Below are 23,395 nucleotides of genomic sequence, written 5' to 3'. Positions count from 1 at the left end.
AATACTAACTCGGTTATTAAATTGATCTGGCTTTGGAAACAATACATGGACAGAAATTCAATAGATAATTATAAATGATCTACAATTCTTTATTCACACACTTGTCCAGACATAAACAGTACCTTACTTTTGTGAGTGGGCCTATCATCATCAGCAGGAAGGACTCCAAAATTCTACTGGGGATGTGGGTAGCTGCATATTTGGGCCCAAGATTGGCCAGTACCCACAGAAGCCGGAATTGGGACAGCAAGTTTTAGCCTTGTATGCTCAATCTTTCTGGGGAAGTGCATAGCTGCGTATTTGGGCTCAAGATTGGCCTGTACCCACAAAAGCCTAGCAGCCCCACACATTTCTCAAACTAGATACCCAATGGAGTCCAGTGTTGTGATTTGCGTTGATCCCAGCAATTTTTCTTACCGGGAATGCCTTGCAAACCTCAACGTTTGGCTAAAATACGTTTTTCTTCAAATTTCTGCAAGGGAAAGTTGAAGTGCATCTGTGCGGATTGACAAAAGTCCTACCACTTAACAATATCTCCCTTTTCCTGATTTAAAAAAAAAAGTATCCCAAATTGTTGGTGGGGCCTGTCATTCTGGACAGGAGGCAGTCAACACTTGGACCTTATGAAATCAATGTAGTATCAATGTGAACTTCACATGGTTATTGCTATGGTTCATTCCTATCACCTGCATTGGGCCCATACACACTTGTGGGGTACTGGGTTTCTCAAGAGGCCTAATTTTGTAGCCACTCTGCATGGCAAGTGTATGGAAATTGGGATTATTTCTTTGGGCGTAGTTGTGACATGAGCTGGCGGGCAGATGGTGGTAAACTCACATTCTGTCTTCCCACTTTTGGCATAAATTCTGTCTGGTGCCCTTGAGTGTCACCGAATGACAAAAAGGCTTTGACATCCCATTATTTTTCTTAATTTTTTTGCTTGGTTTTGTGGTGGAATGTATGCTTCCCTGGGAGGGCAAATTAGTGGTTAATGCCAAAATCTGCCCCTGATAGGGGAAGATGAACTGATGTTTTAAAGGAATTGTCCCTATCCACTACATGTTACATCTATATTTATCTTTCATGATTACTTTTTGTACTGATCATCTCATAGGCGTCCTGATGCTCTGACTGGGCAGATTGGGCGCTTACTCCCTATCTGTCCGCTCCAGGGAGAGCAGATAACCCATCAGACTGCCCGTGGACAATAGTGAGAAACTGAATGGGGTGCAGTGCTTGCCCTTCCTGCTACGGGTCTACACCCTACACTCCAAGGCTGTCTTTGGGTCCCCATAGGGGGTGGCAGGGGGAGGAGGGGGGTTGTTGTAGGGCTCCACTTCAGTCTTCGACCCATGTAGTCCTTCAGTCTTCGTCCCATGTGACAGAAAGCCCACTAGACAGCAGGAATTAGTGTCTAAAAGAATAATGGGTGGGGTATATGCTTATTTGTATGGTAGAAGGGGAAGGGCTGTGGGTGACATCGAGATGAAGCAATAATGGGTCTACCCCACCCATTCTTTATTTTTATATGAAACCTAAAAAAAAAAAAAACTAGAAAAAAAAAACAATCACTGGGCCCAAATTACACATTGGGTGCAGTGTCTCGATTTGTGTTTTGGTACATCCTTAATTAGGTGTGTCCACCAGAGTGGAACAGTGCAACCATCTTTTTTAAAGTGGTCTTCAGCACAAATGCAAAATCTGACAGTTTGCACCTCTGCTGATGAGAGCACATTAGAAGAAGACAGGCCGTTGGTTGAAATCACTGTTCCACTTCTCACACTTCTTAGTGGAGGCGGACTGTCCTTTCTTTGAAGAAGGAGACCACCCTCTGGCCGTTACTATTTATCAGCACAGGTGGTTTCTAAAGGCCATTTAGTCCCAGGTCCAACAGTTGTCTTTACATTCCAGTGATCTTGGAGACTATCTCTAAACATTTACCTTAAACTGCTATGACTTTTAGCATTATCGATTTACTAACAGAACTTTGATGGTGTAATGTAACCGTGAATGGACAGATCCGATTTACCTAGAGTTCGTTTTGTAGTGCGCGCGATACATGCAATGCATTGCACATAAAATACCATCAATGTATGTTTATACAGCTTTGTCAAGTCATTTAGTAATTGAACAGGCAGAAGCAAAACAATCACAGGTAAAAAGTAAGTCTTAGCAAAGTCAATTTGTCTCAATTTTCCAGTGCTTGTTCGCCACAGATCTTGGTTTTGCAGTTGGTTGTAGAACTGTGGTGGGCAGTGATCTTGGATTGTTACTTACAGGATAGCAGTCACACTGAATTTTGATGCAAATTATTTGCCATCTTTGAAGTACACAAAATACCATTTCAAGATGGCTGCCCTCTGTTAGGGGCAGAAGTTAGTTACTCTGTCATTGAGAACTAGTCCCTGACAGTTTATGGGTTTTAATAAGTTCTAGAGATTCAGTTGGGGTAACACATTTAAAATACATATACACCACAAAGCACTCAAATTAGTTGTGAAGATGAGTTTGGAAGTGGTGTCCACCAGAATTAGACGTTGGGTTATCAACTTTCAGTAACTCACATTTGACGTTGATGTTATACCTGGAATTTAGAACAGGACTCCTGGGTGCCTGTTTAAATTGGTAAATGTTTCTGTGGTTGAGGGAGAGACTGTGGGAATGAGAAAAGAGGAGAAGTGGTCAACAGGTATGTATGTGCTGTAATGGGGTGTAGTTTGAAGGGAAAAAAGAAAGGGCTCAATGGAAGGTGATTAGATTTTGGACAGAGTGAGAAGACTTACTTGAGGGATGGGACCCTAGAGGAGTGGATTGCGGGTAAAATACCTTTTTGGATGGTCAGAGGGGAGTTGACTGAGGTAGATAGTTATTTATTTAGAGGTGCCAAGTTGATTCCACCCTTTATTTCACCAGAGATATTGATAGAGATCCAGCATGAGGGGCATTTTGAGATCTCTAAAATGAATGAAAGAAACACTAAGGTAAAACTTCCAGTGACCTACTACAGCATTCAAAAAAGTGATGGATTGAATGCTTGAATTAATTTCATCCATTAGTAGTCACTTGTCCGCACCCCAGTGCTTTATTTTGCACACCATGCCACCTCAGTTTGGATCCAGCTATATACAGATTAGTCTTGACTCGTATCCAGCCTGAGCTGCAAGGGCAGGGCCTTACTAAACTGCAACATAAGTCACCCATGACCGGTTTTGCCCTAGTTAGGGCTCTTCATCCAGATTTAGCTTCGTTCCAGTGTCACTCTGGATGGGATACCCATCCCACTTAGGGAAACACACTAAACTGTACAACAAAGTGATGGCTGGGAGACTTGCTTTAATATCAGCCAATGGTAATCACTCAGGCCGCGTCCCAGTCCAACTTTATTGGCATAGATGCACAATTAGAGAGGCTAGTTAATGATAGAGAATGATGTGGTCACGGTGATAAAATGTTCCAGCAAGAAAACCATGCATTGCCAACAGCTTCCTGGGGTATCATGGATGGATATAGCAGTGGATATTAATGGTATTTCCTTTGGTGAAGTCACCTTTCCATATGTTTTGGTTCTAGTAGATTAATACACAAGATGGCCAGAAATTATGTTTGTGTCTAGTATCTGCACCAGGAGTGTCATCGAGGTTCTAGAAGAAGCATTTCTGAGAGGATTACCTTCGTCAGTTCTTACTGATAATGGAGTACTGTTTTGTTCAAAGGAAATGCAAGTATTTCTGGAGAGCAATGGGATAAAACACCACTTTTGTGCTATTTGTTATCCAGAGATGAACGTGATGCAGAAAGGTTTAATATGACTTTAAGGAAGTCATTTAGTTGGCCAAGTCCAATGATATGTGTTTGAAGCATGACATAATGAGATGAAGTGCCTTGTAGCATATTGCTTGACTTCACACAAACCACTGACAAAACGCCTTTTGAATTGTTGAGTGGCAGGAAACCCAACTCTAAGCCAGTTCCAGCGTGGATAAAATGACAGAAAGGCTGGGTGAGTGTGGATACTAGTCTCTCCTGGAGACAGTTGAAGTTGTAATAGGAGTGCAGTAAATGGTATGCTGAAGTGCACAACACTAAGCAATTGGAAATAAAGGCTAGGGGAATTGTTGAGAGTTAAAGCCCAATGGAAATCGCACTGGTCTAATTTTACCAGGTCTGTGAAAGTAGTAAAAATGTTTCACGTGCAGTTAAAACCCAGGTTGGGAGGATTTGGAATCTAAGCAGAGTTGCAAAATGTGCTGGACTGTGTGTGGACAGTATGGATGTTGATGTACGCGATGGTTCATGTTTGAAAAGCGAGAAGAACGGTGTTGAAGGGGATACCTGTTATAATAGGTGTGATACTAGTCATAGTAACTCTGGTATTGAGGCACGAAGATAAAGAAGTCACCGCTACCAAAGAGTTGATATAATTTATCAAGTATTCATAGCAGTGTCTGTTATCCTATTTTGTTCATTCATTGCTTAGTTATGAGTTTTGTATTAATAGGTTTCCGTTTATTTAGTTTAGTAAAAAAGGAATCTGTGTGGTATCTCTCACATGCTTCTTAACATTATACATTCTAGAACCATCAGAGTGATGGTTCCATGAGAGGACATGGAAAGATGAATCTGTGTTTGAAGATATTTGAAATAGAAGCCTTTTGCTCATGCTGTGGCTGGTGTGTCTTTAATAAACACTACTTACTCTTCTTGACCTGCATGTACAATTCATTCGAGTGCACTTTTCACTGTTCTTTTTATAATGCATGAAGTATTTATTCTGCCACCAGAAACGTTTGCAGCCTGGTTGATTCATGCAAACAAAAAACAAAATTGAGCCAAAGCTTTGAATCTGGCCTCAAATCGACTTCTGTGAAAAGACACACTTAATACAAAATGAAACAAGACTCCACATCCCAGTACAGACCCATGATGTGTGCCCTGATAGTGTAAAGAAAGGGGAACATCCCTAAACAACTGTGTGAGGAGCAGAGATTGTGGATGGAAGGCAGGGTGGGGGAAGCAGTGGCAGGGGAGAAGAGTGGATGGAGGCAGGGTATGGAATAGGGTCTGGGGAGAAAATCTGCTGCGAGGGTTGGCAAAGTGGGATTTAGGGGGCAGTCACTGCCCTCCCTGCTGAAGGTGTCTCTACAAACCTTCAAGTTGTCTAAATGAAGTTAGCAATTACTGGATGCAGCAGCATGTAGTAATAGTGGAGACGAGTAGAGATAATGGACTGGATGAAATGATAGTGGCAGACAGAACAACAGGGAGGCAGCAGCGTTGAGGAGCAATACAGACAACAAGAGGGAGGAAGAGGAGCAATACAGAGCAACCCTCAAGGAAGGATTGGGATTGGGAGAGAGCAATGAATGCCCACAACAGGGGAAATGAGAGCAAGCCCTTAGAGCTAACGCGGTGGGCCCGCAATGCATTGGGATTCTGAAATATTGAAATTCACCTATTAATGCATTTTGGATGACGTATCAATTATATTTGATTCTTCAATGAACATTGAACATGTACATTTAGTCTGCAATCATGACTAATTACACATAAAATAAATCTTTGAACAAAACCAAAGGATGAACTGTTTCATCTTTTTGGAAAATTCAAAAACCTTTCTATAGGGCTTGGATTGTACCTAGGGTGACACACCCACGTATGGGTGTGCAACTATTTTTCATTAGTATCGACGTTCTAGACCGGAGAACGCTACCCAGTGAGCACATCGCAACATAAACCACCTCTACTAAAACCACCTGAACTTGGGTTTGTGCACGTAATACACTTTTTGATTGTCATATGGGGATGTAACATAGTTCCTTATGCTTTTCACCGTAGGCATTTTAGGGAGGCAGAAAGGTCAATCCAAAAAGCAAGTAGAATTAAATGAAAGAGATGCTTCTGTAGGCGGAGCCAACATACATTTGACAATATCTCAAGCCAGTTGCTGAAGAGACTGGATGAAGGAAGCCAATGGTTGAAAGGAGTTACCTCAATGCCTACTACGAAGCAGGTCTGTATGCCTGCTGTGCTCTCAAATCCCACACTAAAATTAGGTCCCATCTTCCAGTGGAGGAAGGGTGCCCTCAACCATTTAAAGTAGAGTGAAACTCAAAACCTCCACACACAAAAACAGGCAAGAATACCATTGAATCCGGACCAGGAAACTAAAATGGAGAAGACAGCTGGTATGTAGAGAGCCAGGGTCCGACACAAATCCCACTCAGAGTATAATGTATTGTTTATAGTAGTGCTCTCTGTAACATACAGCTAAAGCTGTAACTTTGTCTGTAGTGAAGTTTTTGGGGAAAGAGGTAAGAGCAGCCTTCTTGCTTTGGTGCTACAGGTATTGCTCTGCATGCAATATGTTAGGTTTCAAGATGTAACCTGGTTCTAAAATAGACAACAAAAACGAGTTTTGCACTGAAATAAAATTGTATTTTCTGGTGAAATTTCAGGCTTCTATTACATCCAGTTTCTTTGTTGTGCTAATTTTTGTCCCCTTGTGACCTGTGCAACTTGTAACAATTTCTAAGAAACATTCAATGTTAAATGTTTTTTTCTTCACAGTGAGTGATCTACAGGAAGAAGGCAAGAATGCCATCAACTCTCCCATGTCTCCATCTCCCATTGACCTCCATCCTGAAGACACCTTACTCGGTAAAGTATCTACTTGGTAGATCCCTACAAAGGGTAAATGACTGCAGTTTATTAAAGTACCTTGGTGCTCTCTTATTTCCACTATGTAGCATTCCTGTTTTCATTTGTGATGGACTTGGCTCACTCTAGAAGCAATAATAGACAATGACAAAGCGCTTGTCTGAGTAAAGTATTATACACTTCCATATAATCTAATGCCCAATATTTTACCTCACAAACTCTGCTTTAGATCTATATGGTCCCTGAGCAACACAACATTCAAATGAAGGTACAAATAAGTGTTTGTGTTCTTTGGTTGTAATTCCTTATTTATTTATTCTTCCATCGTCACAGTAAGTTATAATTCACTTCTGGAGTTCTCAGAGTAAACTTCAATCACAATTCGTAGCCAACACATGTTTCGTCATCAGTACATGAGCCAGACTGACTTCATCAGGGCTATACAAGCGTCTCAATCATTAAAAAAAAGGGACTGTATCTAATTCACTAAATATGTCGTCCACACTCATCAAGTGTATCTCAATGTCAGATCAGCAGAGTATATGGTAGAGTTCCAAGTTTCTTATGCTGTGATAATATCTTTATTCTGAATTCGCTCAGAGTTCTCGGATTGTCCGTGTCAGCAGGCATGCACATGCTCTGCTATAGCTCTGTTTCTAAAATTAACAGATACTTTTTTTATTACTTCCTTTTAAAGAAATCTTACACAAATGTGCAAAAATCCCAAACTTAAAACTGTTACTTGGATTATAAATTTGCTTGACGGGGAAGAGTGAGCTCACAAGTGAATTACATCAAACGAGAATTCTAATGTATAATCATTGTTGGGTCAGGAAGGTCCCCTGCATGCTGACAGACATGCACCCTTGCCCTGAGTGTCCCAGATGCATGGATCAATGAACCCCAGGTAATGATTTTTGGTCATATGTAGACCTTCAGCATGCTTGTGCGCCATGACCTAAGCCTAATGGTAGTGATGCCACACTTTGTTCAACCACACTGTTTAACAGAGGAGAGCTGCTGGAACTAGGGAAAGGGAATACCATCTGCCAGTCTCCCTGCTGGGTGAGGGGCCATTATCCAGGAAGTCAAGACCACCTGACCTGAGCCTGGAGCACCAGCCATTGGCCTGCCTGCGCAAACCAGAAGATGCTGTGAGGCCAAGAGTGCTTGGAGGGAGAAGTCACAGTGGGGATCGTGCCTAGTGGATCCCAGTGAGGAAAGTGCTATACAACCTGTGGGCCAGGAGCACTGCACAGACCTAGTTGTCAACCCCTGTGTGTTCGGAGGGGCCACCATAAGGTAAGGGCTGTCGCAATTGTGCAAAATCTGTCGGTGACGCCTGTATAGCAGGTGGGGATACTGTAAAGTAAGGGCATTCACCCTTGTGCAGAGACAGTCTGCAACCCATGTTTGCCAGGAGGGGGCTACCATGGAGTAAGGGCAGTTACTGTTGTGTGGAGGAAATTGGCAGCCCCTGTGAGCCATAACCGGGGCTACCTTGGAGGCAGGGCCGTTGCCCTGGATCGTTATGCCCAGGAACACTTGCTGATGGTGGAAAGCGATGGAGGAGGATGTCGGACCCCAAAGTGGGCTGTCTGGAGACTGAAGGAGGCCTGACCCATCATGGGGGAAAGACCACAAGAGGTCGCGGATTCTCAGCACTGGGAGACTAGAGCCCGCAGAGCAGCATCCCGGTCTCCCCATGCTTGCCATCTGCCATCAGTTCAGGTAAGACTGTTCGCAGCCAGCAGGCATGTTGGAAATTTGCACAAACTTAGGGCACAGCACTATTGACATTGACTCTTAAGGCCCAACTGATAGTTTCTTGCTTGCAGACTAGCATTCTAAACAACAACAGTGGTTCTGTCGGGAGTCGCAAATAATTTGAACAACCTGCAATTAATACATATCCAGAAAACATATCCGTGAAGGATATAAGGAGACACACATTACCGAATATGGTTCTAAAGGTAAATCTTTTTAGTATAAACCTTGTTGTGAATCAATCCACAACTTATAGATAGCTGTCCAAATCAAAGAAACACCCTAGACCAGTGTTTCCCAAACTGTGGTCCGCGGACCCCCAGGGGTCTGTGACACATTCCCAGGGGGTCCGCAGGCAACAGTTTTAAAAGCACAGCAAAGTTTATTGTATAATTAGCAGCTTTCCAGCAGCAATAAAAGTGTCACGATAAAGCCAGTGATTAATGAACCTGCTGGAGCGTGAGGAGAGCTTTGTTTAGTGGCAGCTTTGACTTAACTAATGTAGCCCAGAGAGTTAATGTGCCTACTGCAAAGAATGTGTAACATGCATTTTATGTGCACAGGTTCGTGGTTACTGCTTTTGTCACAGAGATTCTTTTGTTACTGTGCACTTCATAAGTGACAATCGTAATGTAGCAGAGGGACCTATAAACTATCATCAAAGAGCTGCTTGCAAACTGCATGGTACCAGTTAGTAACTTTTGTTTTTTCCCAATTATTCATTATCCTGATGCTGCTAAAAAGATTTATTTGGTTGGAAATACACCTTTAATGTTAAAGTCAGTGCTAGCCACTGTGTTATGTTCTGAATCCTGAGTTTGTGCTTTTTCAGACCAAGCACTCTTTAAACATTTTATATACACACTGTTTTACATGTACGATTCAATGTCTCTATATGTGTGTGATGTAAAGTGCTCTGACATCCTACAATAGTATGAGAGATGCTATCAAACAAATGAAATACATGTGACAGAGGGGCTATTACTTCAATATATCCTGAGTCTCCTGAGGCGGAAGCCGGGAGTGAATCCTCTGAATAACTTGTGTTTGGATTTTAAAACTGTGATAACTTGTTTTTAAAATTGTATAGCGCACTCCCCCCTAGCACTGACCTTGCGTCCTCCAGACGGTCGATCCTAGCACCGTCAGGACAGAACTCCGCTCGCTCGCCGCCATCACCGGCCGCGAGGAGCAAACGGTCACGCCCACTTCTAGTGGCCACGCCCACCCCTCACCAGGCTTATAAATAGCGCGCTCTGAACACTAGAGCCGCATTGATCCTGAGTCTCCTGAGGCGGAAGCCGGGAGTGAATCCTCTGAATAACTTGTGTTTGGATTTTAAAACTGTGATAACTTGTTTTTAAAATTGTATAGCGCACTCCCCCCTAGCACTGACCTTGCGTCCTCCAGACGGTCGATCTTAGCACCGTCAGGACAGAACTCCACTCGCTCGCCGCCATCACCGGCCGCGAGGAGCAAACGGTCACGCCCACTTCTAGTGGCCACGCCCACCCCTCACCAGGCTTATAAATAGCGCGCTCTGAACACTAGAGCCGCATTGATCCTGAGTCTCCTGAGGCGGAAGCCGGGAGTGAATCCTCTGAATAACTTGTGTTTGGATTTTAAAACTGTGATAACTTGTTTTTAAAATTGTATAGCGCACTCCCCCCTAGCACTGACCTTGCGTCCTCCAGACGGTTGATCTTAGCACCGTCAGGACAGAACTCCGCTCGCTCGCCACCATCACCGGCCGCGAGGAGCAAACGGTCACGGCCACTTCTAGTGGCCACGCCCACCCCTCCTCCGTCCAGCCTTCTACCATAAATTATGTGTCAGTTCAGGCAGCGCAGGGGACGGGCGCAGCGGGCGCGCCAAAGGCAAGCCCGTCTGGGCCCGTCCGGGCCCGGACGGACCCAGGCCCAGAGACTCTGTCGGATGTTCCCCACAAGCGGGCGGTGTATACCGGAGACATGCTCCGCGCGCTCCAACCTAAGAAAACCCTGGCCTGCTACCACACGCACACTGACGGTAAGCCCTTCTTTAATTGCAAGCGCTGCAACCCTACTCCCAGGGGCTCAGCAGACCCCGGATTCAGGATGGGACTTCTCAACTGCCGCTCCCTCCCCAAACATGCGCTTGAAATATATTTGTTGATCCAAGATCATAACTTTGATCTGCTGTTTTTAACGGAAACGTGGCTATCTGACAGCTCCGACTCAGATATCGTCACGGCCCTTCCCCCAGGGTACCTCTGCCAAGCCCTACACAGACCCAAAGGGAGGGGAGGGGGGGTAGCCATAGTATTCAGGGAACAACTCACCTGTAGAATCTCCAACGCTCACATCGAGGACTGCGAAAGCTGTCAATTTTCCATCCAAACCTCATCTACCAACTCCCTGTCAGGGCTTTTGATCTACCGTCCCCCAGGTGCTCCTGGGAATTTCCTCAATGCCGCTATTGAATCCGCTTCACAACTAGCATCCTCAGCTTCCAACTTTTTGATCTTAGGTGACCTGAACTTTCACTTCATGGACCCTACCGATCGGATAGCCTCTGACCTCCTTCAAGACCTACTGACACTCAACATTCGACTGGTCAACAGCGAGCCCACCCATGATAGGGGACATCTACTGGACCCCGTCCTCACCAATGTAGCTACCATTACCACCAGGCCACCCCTGACCCTTCCATGGACAGACCATCTTTTGGTACCTATTTTTTGGGAAATACCCACCACCACCGCTCAAACTACTAAGATCCAGGTCTCCGATAGAAGGTGGAAGAAACTCTTACCTAGGGAATGGTCCACTGCCCTTGCATAATCCCACCCCGAGCTGTCCACTGACCCCGCCACGGCTGATATGCAGTTCAACGAATGGATCACTTCCTCTCTCGATACTCTCCTCCCCAAAACTACCTCTTTTAAACATTCCAAAAGAGTATCGTCTGCATCATGGTACACCCCAGAGCTCAAAGCACTGCGCCAAGAATGCAAGAGAACGGAGCGCTCTTGGAGAAAAAACAAATCGCAACCAAACAAAGAGGCCTATTCTAGTTCTCTCTCAAGGTACAAAACTATGATTCGAAAAACTAAAAGTGCCTTTTTCCAGGAAAGAATAGAGAAAGCGGCATGTTCAAGCAAGGAATCTTATGCTATCCTTAAAGAACTCCTTAAACCCCCAGAACCTGGACCAAGACACCCCACAGACCCCAGAGCTGACCAGGAAAAATGCCAACAACTGGCCAACTTTTTCCATGAAAAAATTCAAAACATTCTTGATTCAATCCCCACTGCGAATCATTGCGAAGAAAATGACCTCCCACACTCCCCATTACCTAGCTGTCTCTCCTCTTGGGGTCAAGTTACGATCGAAGAAGTAGGCAATACGCTACAATCCATAAAAAGTGGATCCCCCAGGGACCCCGCCCCACTTCGGATCCTCAAGGAAGTAGCCTCCACGGTTATTCCCTCTCTGACCCATTTGATCAACGCCTCATTCCAACAGGCCGTTGTACCACCGAGCTGGAAGACGGCTGTCGTAAAAGCTCTATTAAAAAAACCCTCCCTCAACCCCGAAAATCTAGCCAACTATAGGCCCATCTCCCTACTCCCAGGAATCAGCAAGATTGCTGAAAAGCTGGTTAACAAAAAACTTTCCCAGTTCCTGGAGGTCAATAACAAACTAAATAGTTCCCAGACGGGCTTCCGCCCAGGGCAGGGCACTGACATCGCCCTCCTGGCAGCGGTGGAGGAGGCCAGAGCCCTATTGGACGGAGGAGGGTCAGTGGCAGTGATCCTCCTCGACCTAAGTGCGGCCTTTGATACCGTCAACCACCAACTTCTCATCAAAAGACTCAAGAGAGTTGGTGTGGAAGGCCTGGCACTCTCCTGGCTATCATCTTTTCTGACCCAACGGAACTATCAGATCTGGGAGAAGAACGCCCGCTCCTCCGAAATTCCCCTCCAATGTGGGGTGCCTCAGGGCTCCTCCCTGAGCCCAACATTATTTAATATCTACATGTCCACATTGGAGGAGGTTATCACCCCGTTCGGAGTGAGCGTAGTAAGCTATGCTGACGACACTCAATTAGTGGTGTCACTATCCCACCCCAGACAACAATCTGCTGATTTATCCAACTGCCTTACGCAGGTACACCGCTGGATGAACAGCTCAGCCTTGAAATTAAACGGGACAAAAACTGAGGTTTTGCTCCTTGGCCCGAAAGGACTTACACTCTCCCCTAACATCTGGCCAGCCTGTATGGGCTCCCCCCCTGCTCCAAAAGAAGAAGTAAAAAGTCTTGGTGTGTGGCTTGACAAAGACCTCTCGTTCACTACACAAGCAAAGACAGTAGCAGGGACTTGCTTCGGGCTTCTGAAATCACTGAGGAAAGTCCTGCCCCTCCTGCCTCCCAAATCCCAAAAACTGTTAATCCAAGGGTTAATACTCTCAAGGCTGGATTACAGCAACGCAATCTATCTGGGCGCCCCCGAAGCAACGCTTAACAAGCTCCAGAGAATCCAGAACACGGCGGCGCGGATTCTCACAAACACCCCTGCCAGAGCTTCGGCTAAACCGGCCCTAAAACTCCTCCACTGGCTTCCGATAAGGGAGCGGGTCAAATTCAAGGCTCTATGCCTGGCCCATAAACTACTACGAAATCAAGGCCCCCTTGTCCTCAGGAAATTCATTATACCCTACAAACCCACAAGACCCCTTCGCTCGGTCACGGAAAACCTCATCACGATCCCCAGACACAAGAAAGCCCGCTCTGGAGGAAGACGTTTCTCGGTCCACACTGCTCGTCTCTGGAACGTGCTTCCCCACGATCTGCGATTAGAACCGCAATATCTTCGCTTCAGGAAGCTGCTTAAAACATCTTTTTCCCCAATGATTCACTCTCGCCATACCCCCGACTGCTCTGCCCCCTTTTCTTATGTCCTCCCCCGGTTCTTTGCACTTAGGAGATAGGGTCTACCAGCGCTGGGATACCTCTTGGTGACTACGCGCTTTACAAAAATAAATAATAATAATAATAATAAAATACTAAGGGCCAGATGTACGATCCATTTTTATATGCGTGAACGGGTTCGTGAACCCGCTTTCACATGCAAAAACGTATTGGGCCATGTACATTGCCTATTTCGCGAGTCGCAATTTGTTTGCGACTCGCTAAATAGGTTTTGCAACTTGCTATTTGGAAGGGGCATTCCCTTCCAAATAGCGAGTCTTAAAACCATGTACAAATGTTTAACGGTTGCAAAACACTTGTGATTACCACTTACTTCAAGTAGATGGTAATGCATTTGCAAATGGGAAGGGGTCCCCAGGGGACCCATTCCCCTTTGCAAATGCATGCAAAATTATTTTTTTTAAGGGCAGGCAGTGGTCCCAGGGACCTCTGCCTGCCCTTAGAAAATAAACCGAAAACGTTTCATTTTCTTTTTTTTTTTAAATGCATGGTAAATGGGCTGCATTTTTTTTAACTGCTTTATTTAAAAGCAGTCCCAGCCATGGTGGCCTGCAGAGCCCAGCAGGCACCATACCTAGGAGGGCTGGCATTCCCAATAGGCTCGCAAATAGTGAGAGGCTCATTAATATTAATGAACCTTGCAATTTGCGACCCGATCGGGAATCCGAAACAGTGTTAAACACACTGTTGTACATTTCATTTAGCGACTCGCAATTTGCCACTCGCAATGTGCCGCCAATTGCGAGGCGCTAAATGAAATGGTCGTACATCTGGCCCCAAAATCCTTAAGGGCAGATTTACAAGCCCCTTGCTCCTCTTTTACGCCACCGTTGCGTCACTTTCGTGATGCAGCGGCGACGCAAAAGATGCGCCATGGTGCAGGGTATTTACAATGTGACGCATCTGAGAGATGCGCCACATTGTACATTGTTAATTCAGACACTCTGTTCATCACCACCCCCTTTTCTGAATCGTTTTTGGCCACTATAGGTGTGGCAGGGTATACTCAGACATGAGTCCCTTTCTCACTGCTCCATCAGGATTCAAGCAAGCCGGGCCGAAGAGGCTGAAATGCCAGAAACCGGTCCCCGGTAGCTTGTCTCCTTTCTGGTGAAGAATTGGCTTGGTAGTTTGGTCTGCCCTGTTCCCATGATGCACTGGGCCAGGGACAGACTAATTTGCATATAGCCAGGTTCTGAGCTGGGATGGGGCAGTGAGATAAATAACGGTGATGGATCAAGCCCTGATCTTTGGACTGGGTAAGAGTGGTCTGCTTAATTCAGACACTCTGTTCATCACCACCCCCTTTTCTGAATCGTTTTTGGCCACTATAGGTGTGGCAGGGTATACTCAGACATGAGTCCCTTTCTCACTGCTCCATCAGGATTCAAGCAAGCCGGGCCGAAGAGGCTGAAATGCCAGAAACCGGTCCCCGGTAGCTTGTCTCCTTTCTGGTGAAGAATTGGCTTGGTAGTTTGGTCTGCCCTGTTCCCATGATGCACTGGGCCAGGGACAGACTAATTTGCATATAGCCAGGTTCTGAGCTGGGATGGGGCAGTGAGATAAATAACGGTGATGGATCAAGCCCTGATCTTTGGACTGGGTAAGAGTGGTCTGCTTAATTCAGACACTCTGTTCATCACCACCCCCTTTTCTGAATCGTTTTTGGCCACTATAGGTGTGGCAGGGTATACTCAGACATGAGTCCCTTTCTCACTGCTCCATCAGGATTCAAGCAAGCCGGGCCGAAGAGGCTGAAATGCCAGAAACCGGTCCCCGGTAGCTTGTCTCCTTTCTGGTGAAGAATTGGCTTGGTAGTTTGGTCTGCCCTGTTCCCATGATGCACTGGGCCAGGGACAGACTAATTTGCATATAGCCAGGTTCTGAGATGGGATGGGGCAGTGAGATAAATAACGGTGATGGATCAAGCCCTGATCTTTGGACTGGGTAAGAGTGGTCTGCTTAATTCAGACACTCTGTTCATCACCACCCCCTTTTCTGAATCGTTTTTGGCCACTATAGGTGTGGCAGGGTATACTCAGACATGAGTCCCTTTCTCACTGCTCCATCAGGATTCAAGCAAGCCGGGCCGAAGAGGCTGAAATGCCAGAAACCGGTCCCCGGTAGCTTGTCTCCTTTCTGGTGAAGAATTGGCTTGGTAGTTTTGGTCTGCCCTGTTCCCATGATGCACTGGGCCAGGGACAGACTAATTTGCATATAGCCAGGTTCTGAGCTGGGATGGGGCAGTGAGATAAATAACGGTGATGGATCAAGCCCTGATCTTTGGACTGGGTAAGAGTGGTCTGCTTAATTCAGACACTCTGTTCATCACCACCCCCTTTTCTGAATCGTTTTTGGCCACTATAGGTGTGGCAGGGTATACTCAGACATGAGTCCCTTTCTCACTGCTCCATCAGGATTCAAGCAAGCCGGGCCGAAGAGGCTGAAATGCCAGAAACCGGTCCCCGGTAGCTTGTCTCCTTTCTGGTGAAGAATTGGCTTGGTAGTTTGGTCTGCCCTGTTCCCATGATGCACTGGGCCAGGGACAGACTAATTTGCATATAGCCAGGTTCTGAGCTGGGACGGGGCAGTGAGATAAATAACGGTGATGGATCAAGCCCTGATCTTTGGACTGGGTAAGAGTGGTCTGCTTAATTCAGACACTCTGTTCATCACCACCCCCTTTTCTGAATCATTGTAAAGCCCTGCGCCAGAAGGAGGCGTTCCGGTGCAGGAACGCCTCCTAAAAGTGGCTGAGTGAAATCTACAAGATTTCATTCAGTCACTTTGGGGCCCATGCTGCGTCAAAACCCTGCGCCTGCTTGAAGTAGGCGTAAGGATTGACGCAGCATTAACAAGATTCGGCCCCCCAGAGCATTGCTGGAGCTGTGTCGCGCTTGCGACGCAACTCCAGCAATGCGCCACCTTTACGGCACAGATGCGTCATGCATCTGTGCTTTTTTGCCCCATGAGGCGCAGCATTGGAAATGCGGCGCATCAATGGTGGCGGAGGCATTGCGCACAATAAGTGGCGCATCCCTGCTGATATGCATGGTTGGTCACTTATTGTAAATCTGCCCCTAAGTACTTTGAGTATTTGCTTTGTGTGCACACGTGTGTATTTTTTTTCGAATTACCGTTTTAATATTTGAAATGTAACTCATACAAATTGCTTGGGGGTCCCCGGCTTCCAGTGGTGACTCAATGGGGGTCCTCAGGAGTCAAAAGTTTGGGAACCACTGCCCTAGACTATGTAAACATTTAGTGATCAGGTCGTGACTGGTGACATGGTGCTGTACAAAGCTCAAACAAATGACACATATTCATATATATATATAGACAAAACATTAGGTCATAATGTCCACTTTTGAATACACATGTCATAACTGGATGAAATATACTCTTGTTTTTTTTCTAGACTTTGTGTGGACGGATGCACGTATAGAACGTTGACGTTTCGACCCTATAAGTGCAGACTTGTATGCATCTGTGTCGGGTTTTCATCAGGACTCAAAAAGGGGGTGGTAGGACAGCCTGAATGAACGTATATACTTTCTTCAGTGGGTCCTTCAAGGAGGGAGAATGTCAGCCGACAGACTCGATAATCATTCTTGGAGAAGTGAATTCTTGTTTGCTTATTTTAATCGATCTTCTACACCAGCTGATGGAACGATCTGTGGGGGTGCCGCCGTAGCGATCACTTATGGAGAGAAGTGAGGACGTCCGCGTCCGTCTCCTTCTTTTTCTTGTATTTGATGATTGATGCACCACTGTTTTGTAAGCTGTTTGAAGTGCCAGAGAATATAGTCTGATGGCAAAAGGGCAGATACCAGGATCAGATTTATTTCCCACTGCTTAGGTTGAGGCCTCTCCTCTAATGGGTCAGACTTTGGATTAACTGCCACTGTAAATTATACCAAGAGGCCTGGATTTATGCATTGTGCATGGACCAATCCCAGAGTTGGCATATGCTAAAGAATTGATGTAATGGCTGGCTTTATCCTCCATTTTGGATCATCAGACTTGAGTAGGATTACAACATCAAAAGAAGACTTAATCAGGGATGTCCTTTGAGTTAACACTGCATAGCGGTCATCAGCTTTTATGTACTTCATGCCCCAGCCATCATGGAATTTTAGCAACTTTCCTTGTCCTGATAAACCGATACTAAATTAGGCCACATGAATAATGCAAAATAAACATTATTTTGTTTTAGTGTTCCCCTGTGAGTAGAGGTTAACAGACACCTTCACTCCATATCTAATTTGTTTTATTATGCCTTCTAGTCGGAAGCGTGTGCACAGATCGGTTCTTATTCACTTAAACCTCGCTGGATGATTCAATAGTGTTTTTCACTGTGGCCCAGCTTTAGGCTGCTGCTATTTACAAACTGAAACCATAGTGGTTCTGCCCCAGTAACTTGTCCTGACATTGTATTCAGCCACTTCATAGAATATGTAACCATACTATAGCAGCAAGTTTCCTATGACCATTAATATGGAGACCTTTGTTTCTGGGGCTAGTGGACATCTGCCACTCCATGAAAAGTTTGAGGTATATTCACAAAGGTCTATTCACAAAGGCATTTTGGAGCACCTAGAGTAGTACTCCTGAAGTACGTTTTTTAAGTACTCCTGCATGCCTTTGTAAATTGTCCAAAACACATCTAATAAGGGATCACAATGGAAATGTTTAGAGAATATTCATATTCATTTAGTATAAATAGAAAGATCTGGCCCTATTTGAATTTGAAAGTTTTGGTACGATTCACAAAGGAAGGTTAAAGTAAGTATAGGAGCAGTATTGTAGTACTACTTTCTATAATCATAAAAGTTGAATGTGAATCTACTACAGGCATTAGTCAGCAAAAACCTTTATATTTAACAAACGTGTGTGTATATATATATATATATATATAAATATATATATATATATATATATATATGTATATATATATATATATGTATATATATATATATATATATATATATATATATATATATATATATATATATATATATATATTCACTGAAAAAACCATAGGTTTGACACCAGTTATAGTTAGCTGGAAATTTTACTCGCATAAAACCAATGAAATTCCCACGTTATAGTTAGTTGGACTCACTATAACTTGCGCGTGCAATGCACTGCTGATGACGTCACATATTACATCACTCATGACATGGTCAGTGACATCAGTCATGACATCACTGAGGACACCATCCTTGTGACAGAGTGACAGACCTCTTTTCACTGTAATGTAACCCTTGAATCACATATTAAAAAATAGAAACTAAAATTTTCAAAAAAATGGAGATACCCATACCAGTTACAACAACCAATTCAATAATTCCACCATCTATATACACATCCACTCATTAATCAACAGTTCTATATAGTCACTCATACATATACTCACTCATGATATGTAGTGATACACCTATACATCCTGTTACACACCGACAGTCATCCAAAAGATACTCTCACACATATTCACACATGCAAATAAGCTATTGAACATCCATTAATTTGCATATACAGCTATACACACACAACCACCTTACTTCTATGGAAACTTACACATACTTACTCTCTTAAACAATCACTTATAGAAACACATACTTATCTAAACAGGGACTCTTACAATCTCTTTCTCTCACATATACTCACTTATATACATCAATATTCACATATATTAGATTAAAACATATGTAGTTACTGATAAAGACACTAGTGAGACAGTCATTCACTCACTAACACACACATATACACACTCTTCCACCCATACAGTCCTGCACATATGCTGTCTTTAAAACACATACAAGGAGAGAGTCAGTCATTCATGCATCTATGTGTTAAGTAATACCCCAACCAAACCATACAAACACTCATACTGATACTTAGAAAAACATCTAATAACCCATATACATACACACGTAGCTACTCACCAACCCATGCAACCACTTATACACAAAGTGAAACACTAATACATATATTTAAATATTTAAACATTACTCTCTAATATATGTATTCACTAAGATACACTTAATAAACCAATTAACCAATCAATTAAAAAAAAACATCCAAGTAAACACTTAATTAAACATTTATTCTTCCATCAACTTTTACATATACATATATAACACATATTTATTTTTTTAAAAAGACACACATTCACTGGATGGTGTCATCAGTGATGTCATGACTGATGTCACTGACCATGTCATGAGTGATGTAATATGTGACGTCATCAGCAGTGCATTGCACGCGCAAGTTATAGTGAGTTCAACTAACTATAACGTGGGAATTTCATTGGTTTTATGCGAGTAAAATTTCCAGCTAACTATAACTGGTGTCAAACCTATGGTTTTTTCAGTGAATTTCATAGGTTTTGTAAATGCTATTTCCTAACTATAACGTGTGTAAAACCTATGGTTTTTTCAGTGAACTTCATAGGTTTTTTAAATGCTACTTCGTAACTATAACGTGTTTAAAACCTATGGTTTTTTCAGTGAATTTCAAAGGTTTTATAAATGCTAATTGTTAACTATATCTTGACTGTAACCTATACTTTTATCAATGAATTTCGACAAATGTTTTTATCCGATGGAAAAGTTTTCTTGACTGGCAGAATTGTTTATGGTCTCCTTGTAAATCTCTAGAGGATTACGAAGTCTTTACCTTGCCTTCTTTTTAACATTTTCAAACTTGTCTGTAAGGGTCGGAGAACGTCTTTTTATACTTATGTGCGCGACCGGGTGCGCGCACCCCGGTAATTTTAAGGAATAAAAAAGTATTATAGTTCATTAATATTCTTCTTGGGGCTCCTTGAGAAGGTGTACAACATCAGGGAGTGTCTACCTTTCCTCCTTTTCACGTTTTAAACTTCATTAAATTAGACCGATACTTCCAAATGACGTACGTGACCGGATACTGTCACCGCGTATGCGTCCTAATGCGCGCATGTCAAGTCATGTGACTTGAAAACAACACTTCCTATTGGTTCATAGTAGTTTCTATTCTGAAATTTTCCAGAACCCACCCACTTCCCTCACTTATCTTTTTTGCTCTCAAGGGAGTGGAGAAGTGTGGCTCACTGGTTAGAGGCGGCAGACCCGTAAGCAGAGAACGGCCCGGGACCAGGGTTCGATTCCCGACGCGGCAGGGTCGTGGACCAGGGTCAGCGGACTCGATAATTCTCGCCTCGGTGCCTACTCTAGTCAGAAACCACACTCGGCAACTCTGGGCATCAGCTTGCCTCATCTTCACAACGGCCCCCCAGACCGCCGGGGATGCTTGGTCGCACCTTAGAGATACCCATCAGGGACCATCTCTCAGGGTGAGCCAGGACGGGTTCCCCAGCGGTCGAAGCGTGGAGATACTCCTCCGGGAGTCGAATCCTAGCGCTATATAAACCCGCAATTAAATTAAATTAAATTAAATTAAAGGGAGAAGAACCTTTCACATCTTTCCGAAGAGTTTGGTGAAATGGCTGCCGCACACAATTCATCTTCGGAATCTGAGGAAAACTATCGAGTACCTTTAACAAAAAGGAAGGAATCTTTCCTCTGGCAATTTTTTACTTATCCTGAGAATCAAAAAAAGTAAATGCCCCGAAAGTTACTTGCACAATTTGTGACGCAGTGCTTTCAAGAGGAAATCCTTTGAAAAAGTATTCCTTTTCGATACATACGATGAAGAGGCATATGAGCCAAGTTCATCCTGTGCAATTTGCACAGGCATCTACAAGAGCTCTGGCAACACAACTACCACCAGCTGTGGCCAGTACATCATCTAGAAAACGACCTGCATCTCCATCTACTGCACAGTTGGACTTGAGACCATATTTGTCATCAGTGCATATGAAATGCAACTTGTTTTCAGGAAGGATTGTCTACGGAGAGCAGAGCCTCACTCTTATTGAAAAAAGAATTAATGAACATGAATGCTCCGACAGAAGATAATTTTTTTACAATTTCTTTTGTTCCTGTTTCACAGTTTCACAGTTCAAAAATTCGGCTCCAGTTTAAAAAATCAAAAACAATATAAAACTTCTCAAAAATAAAAAAATTAAAAAACTACAAAACAAAAAGTTCTTTTCAGAACTAACTCATTGTACCAAAAAGAGCTCTATTTATAAGCTGAAGTATCGCCGCTTTTTCAGCACAATTATTCAAAAAAGCGGCGATGCTTGGGGCATATTATGAAGACGTGATACGTTATCGTCGCTTTTATAGGCAGGACACTGCAAATAAAGCGACGATAATCGCCTTCATAATATGTTCTATAAATTCCAATCGAAACCTATGTTAGATGTCTTTATATCTAACATTACCTTCGATTGCAATTCATAGAGCATATTATGAAGGCCGTTTTCGCCCCTATATATGCAGTTTCCTGCCGTTAAGACCGGCGATAATGTTTTACCTATCCTTGTAAATATTCCTCAGCACCTTTTTGAAAACATCATAACTGCGCCTGCCGTAAGAGCACTTTACATGTCTGCCGCACAGAAAGTTAATGACATGCATAGTAGGCGTACGTCAAACCACAAGCAAAATGTGGTTGGAGGGGAAAAGACTATCACGAACACAGGCGTTGCGAGTAAAAGAGTTGTAATAAACTTCTTTATCGTACGACTGCCACGGCGTGCTCTGATCAAGCATTCGGCAGCGTTAACATGGGGGTGTTGAAAATAAAACTGAATCAACCCCCTCTCCTAATTACTAGGCACACATTAGTGCGTGAAAACAACGCTTGTTTTCACGCGGTAATGTTAACTACCGCCGACTGTTACAGGATTCACTATCACATATGTATTCGAATTGATAATAATGCAGTAACACTGCGGAAAAATCTGGCCGTAGCCGGAGAAAGTCAAATGTGCGATGTTCGGGGCATATTAACAACAACTATAGGTTGACCAGGCATCCCCGTCTTGCCAGGACGGTCCCCGTTTTTAACCAGCTATCCCAGCAAATTTAAAGAAATATTGCTCATGTCCCCGTTTTTAGAGAGGGTCGACTGAAAACGGGGAGAAATCTTTTTTATGTTTTACAAAGCAGTTGAAGTTAGCTGTTGTTTCTACAATGCAATGTAATTGACAGGCAAGGTACTGGGTTTAAAAATTACATTTTATTTATGTTCTTACTGCCTGTTCTGTAATTCTCTGCTAACGAGCACTCTCATCGCTTGAAGTAAAATCGTAGTCCTTCTTCTAATTTTGTGAAATGTCCCGGTTTTTGGCTTTAAAAATCTGGTTACCCTAAACAACTTGCGATAATTATCACTATGTTGGTTTAGCAGCGATATTTTTATCGTCGAGCTGCGGCGATTTTTATCGCTTAGGAGTCTTGCTATTATCAAGGTTTATTTCCTAGGCCTGTGATTCCCAAACTGTGCACCGCGGCTCCCCAGTGCGCCGTAATGAGGTGCCAAGGGCGCGGCGCACACTAGGGTGACCAACCGTCCGTAAATTCCACGGACGTCCCTACCCTGGTATCTATAATTGTAGCCATCACAGGGAGCAGCGCTGCTCCCCTGTGAGAGGCCTCACCCACGCTGCTGGAACGGCCTCGCACTCCCCCACGAGTACAAGAGCAGCCCCTCCTGCCCATTGAAATTCTCTATGGAGCTCATTGCCACTTACTGAATGAGAATATGGCAGTCAAGGTTGTTCAAGCACATAGCGCTCCTCCCGCCTCAACGTACAGAAGGGATTCTGTTATATAAAAAAAGTAAAACGCCCACGCTGCAATGTTAGAAAACACTTCCTTTAAAGAAGGCTATGAAATAATTTTAAAAGAACAGGTTAACGTTCTTTCATTCTCATCATTTTTGAACAGAAGTATTTTCAATATTATATTCAACAATGCCATGGTTACTGCTTTTGTATTTAAAGGAAGTAGCAACCATTGACAAAGCCAATAGTCCTAGCTTCTTCTTGGTGTAAAGATACTTGCTGTATTATATATCTGCATGCAATGACAGAAACAAC

The 23,395-nt window shown here is 43.8% G+C and overlaps 1 protein-coding gene across 3 annotated transcripts in view; it reads left to right on the top strand.

The window, feature by feature from the left end:
- PARVB (parvin beta) overlaps positions 1-23,395 on the top strand; it is a 604,437-nt gene that overhangs the window by 274,061 nt on the left and 306,981 nt on the right. For all 3 annotated transcript variants that reach the window (XM_078673859.1, XM_078673861.1, XM_078673860.1), the window contains exon 2: positions 6,568-6,657. In XM_078673859.1, coding sequence (XP_078529985.1) covers positions 6,568-6,657 — 90 coding nt within the window. The remainder of the gene's footprint in view (positions 1-6,567; positions 6,658-23,395) is intronic.

Source organism: Lissotriton helveticus, chromosome 1_1 (assembly GCF_964261635.1).
Source record: "Lissotriton helveticus chromosome 1_1, aLisHel1.1, whole genome shotgun sequence".
Taxonomy (NCBI): Eukaryota; Metazoa; Chordata; class Amphibia; order Caudata; family Salamandridae; genus Lissotriton; species Lissotriton helveticus.
Note: the sequence above shows the minus strand (reverse complement) of the source record. Positions and strands in the feature narration are given on the sequence as shown.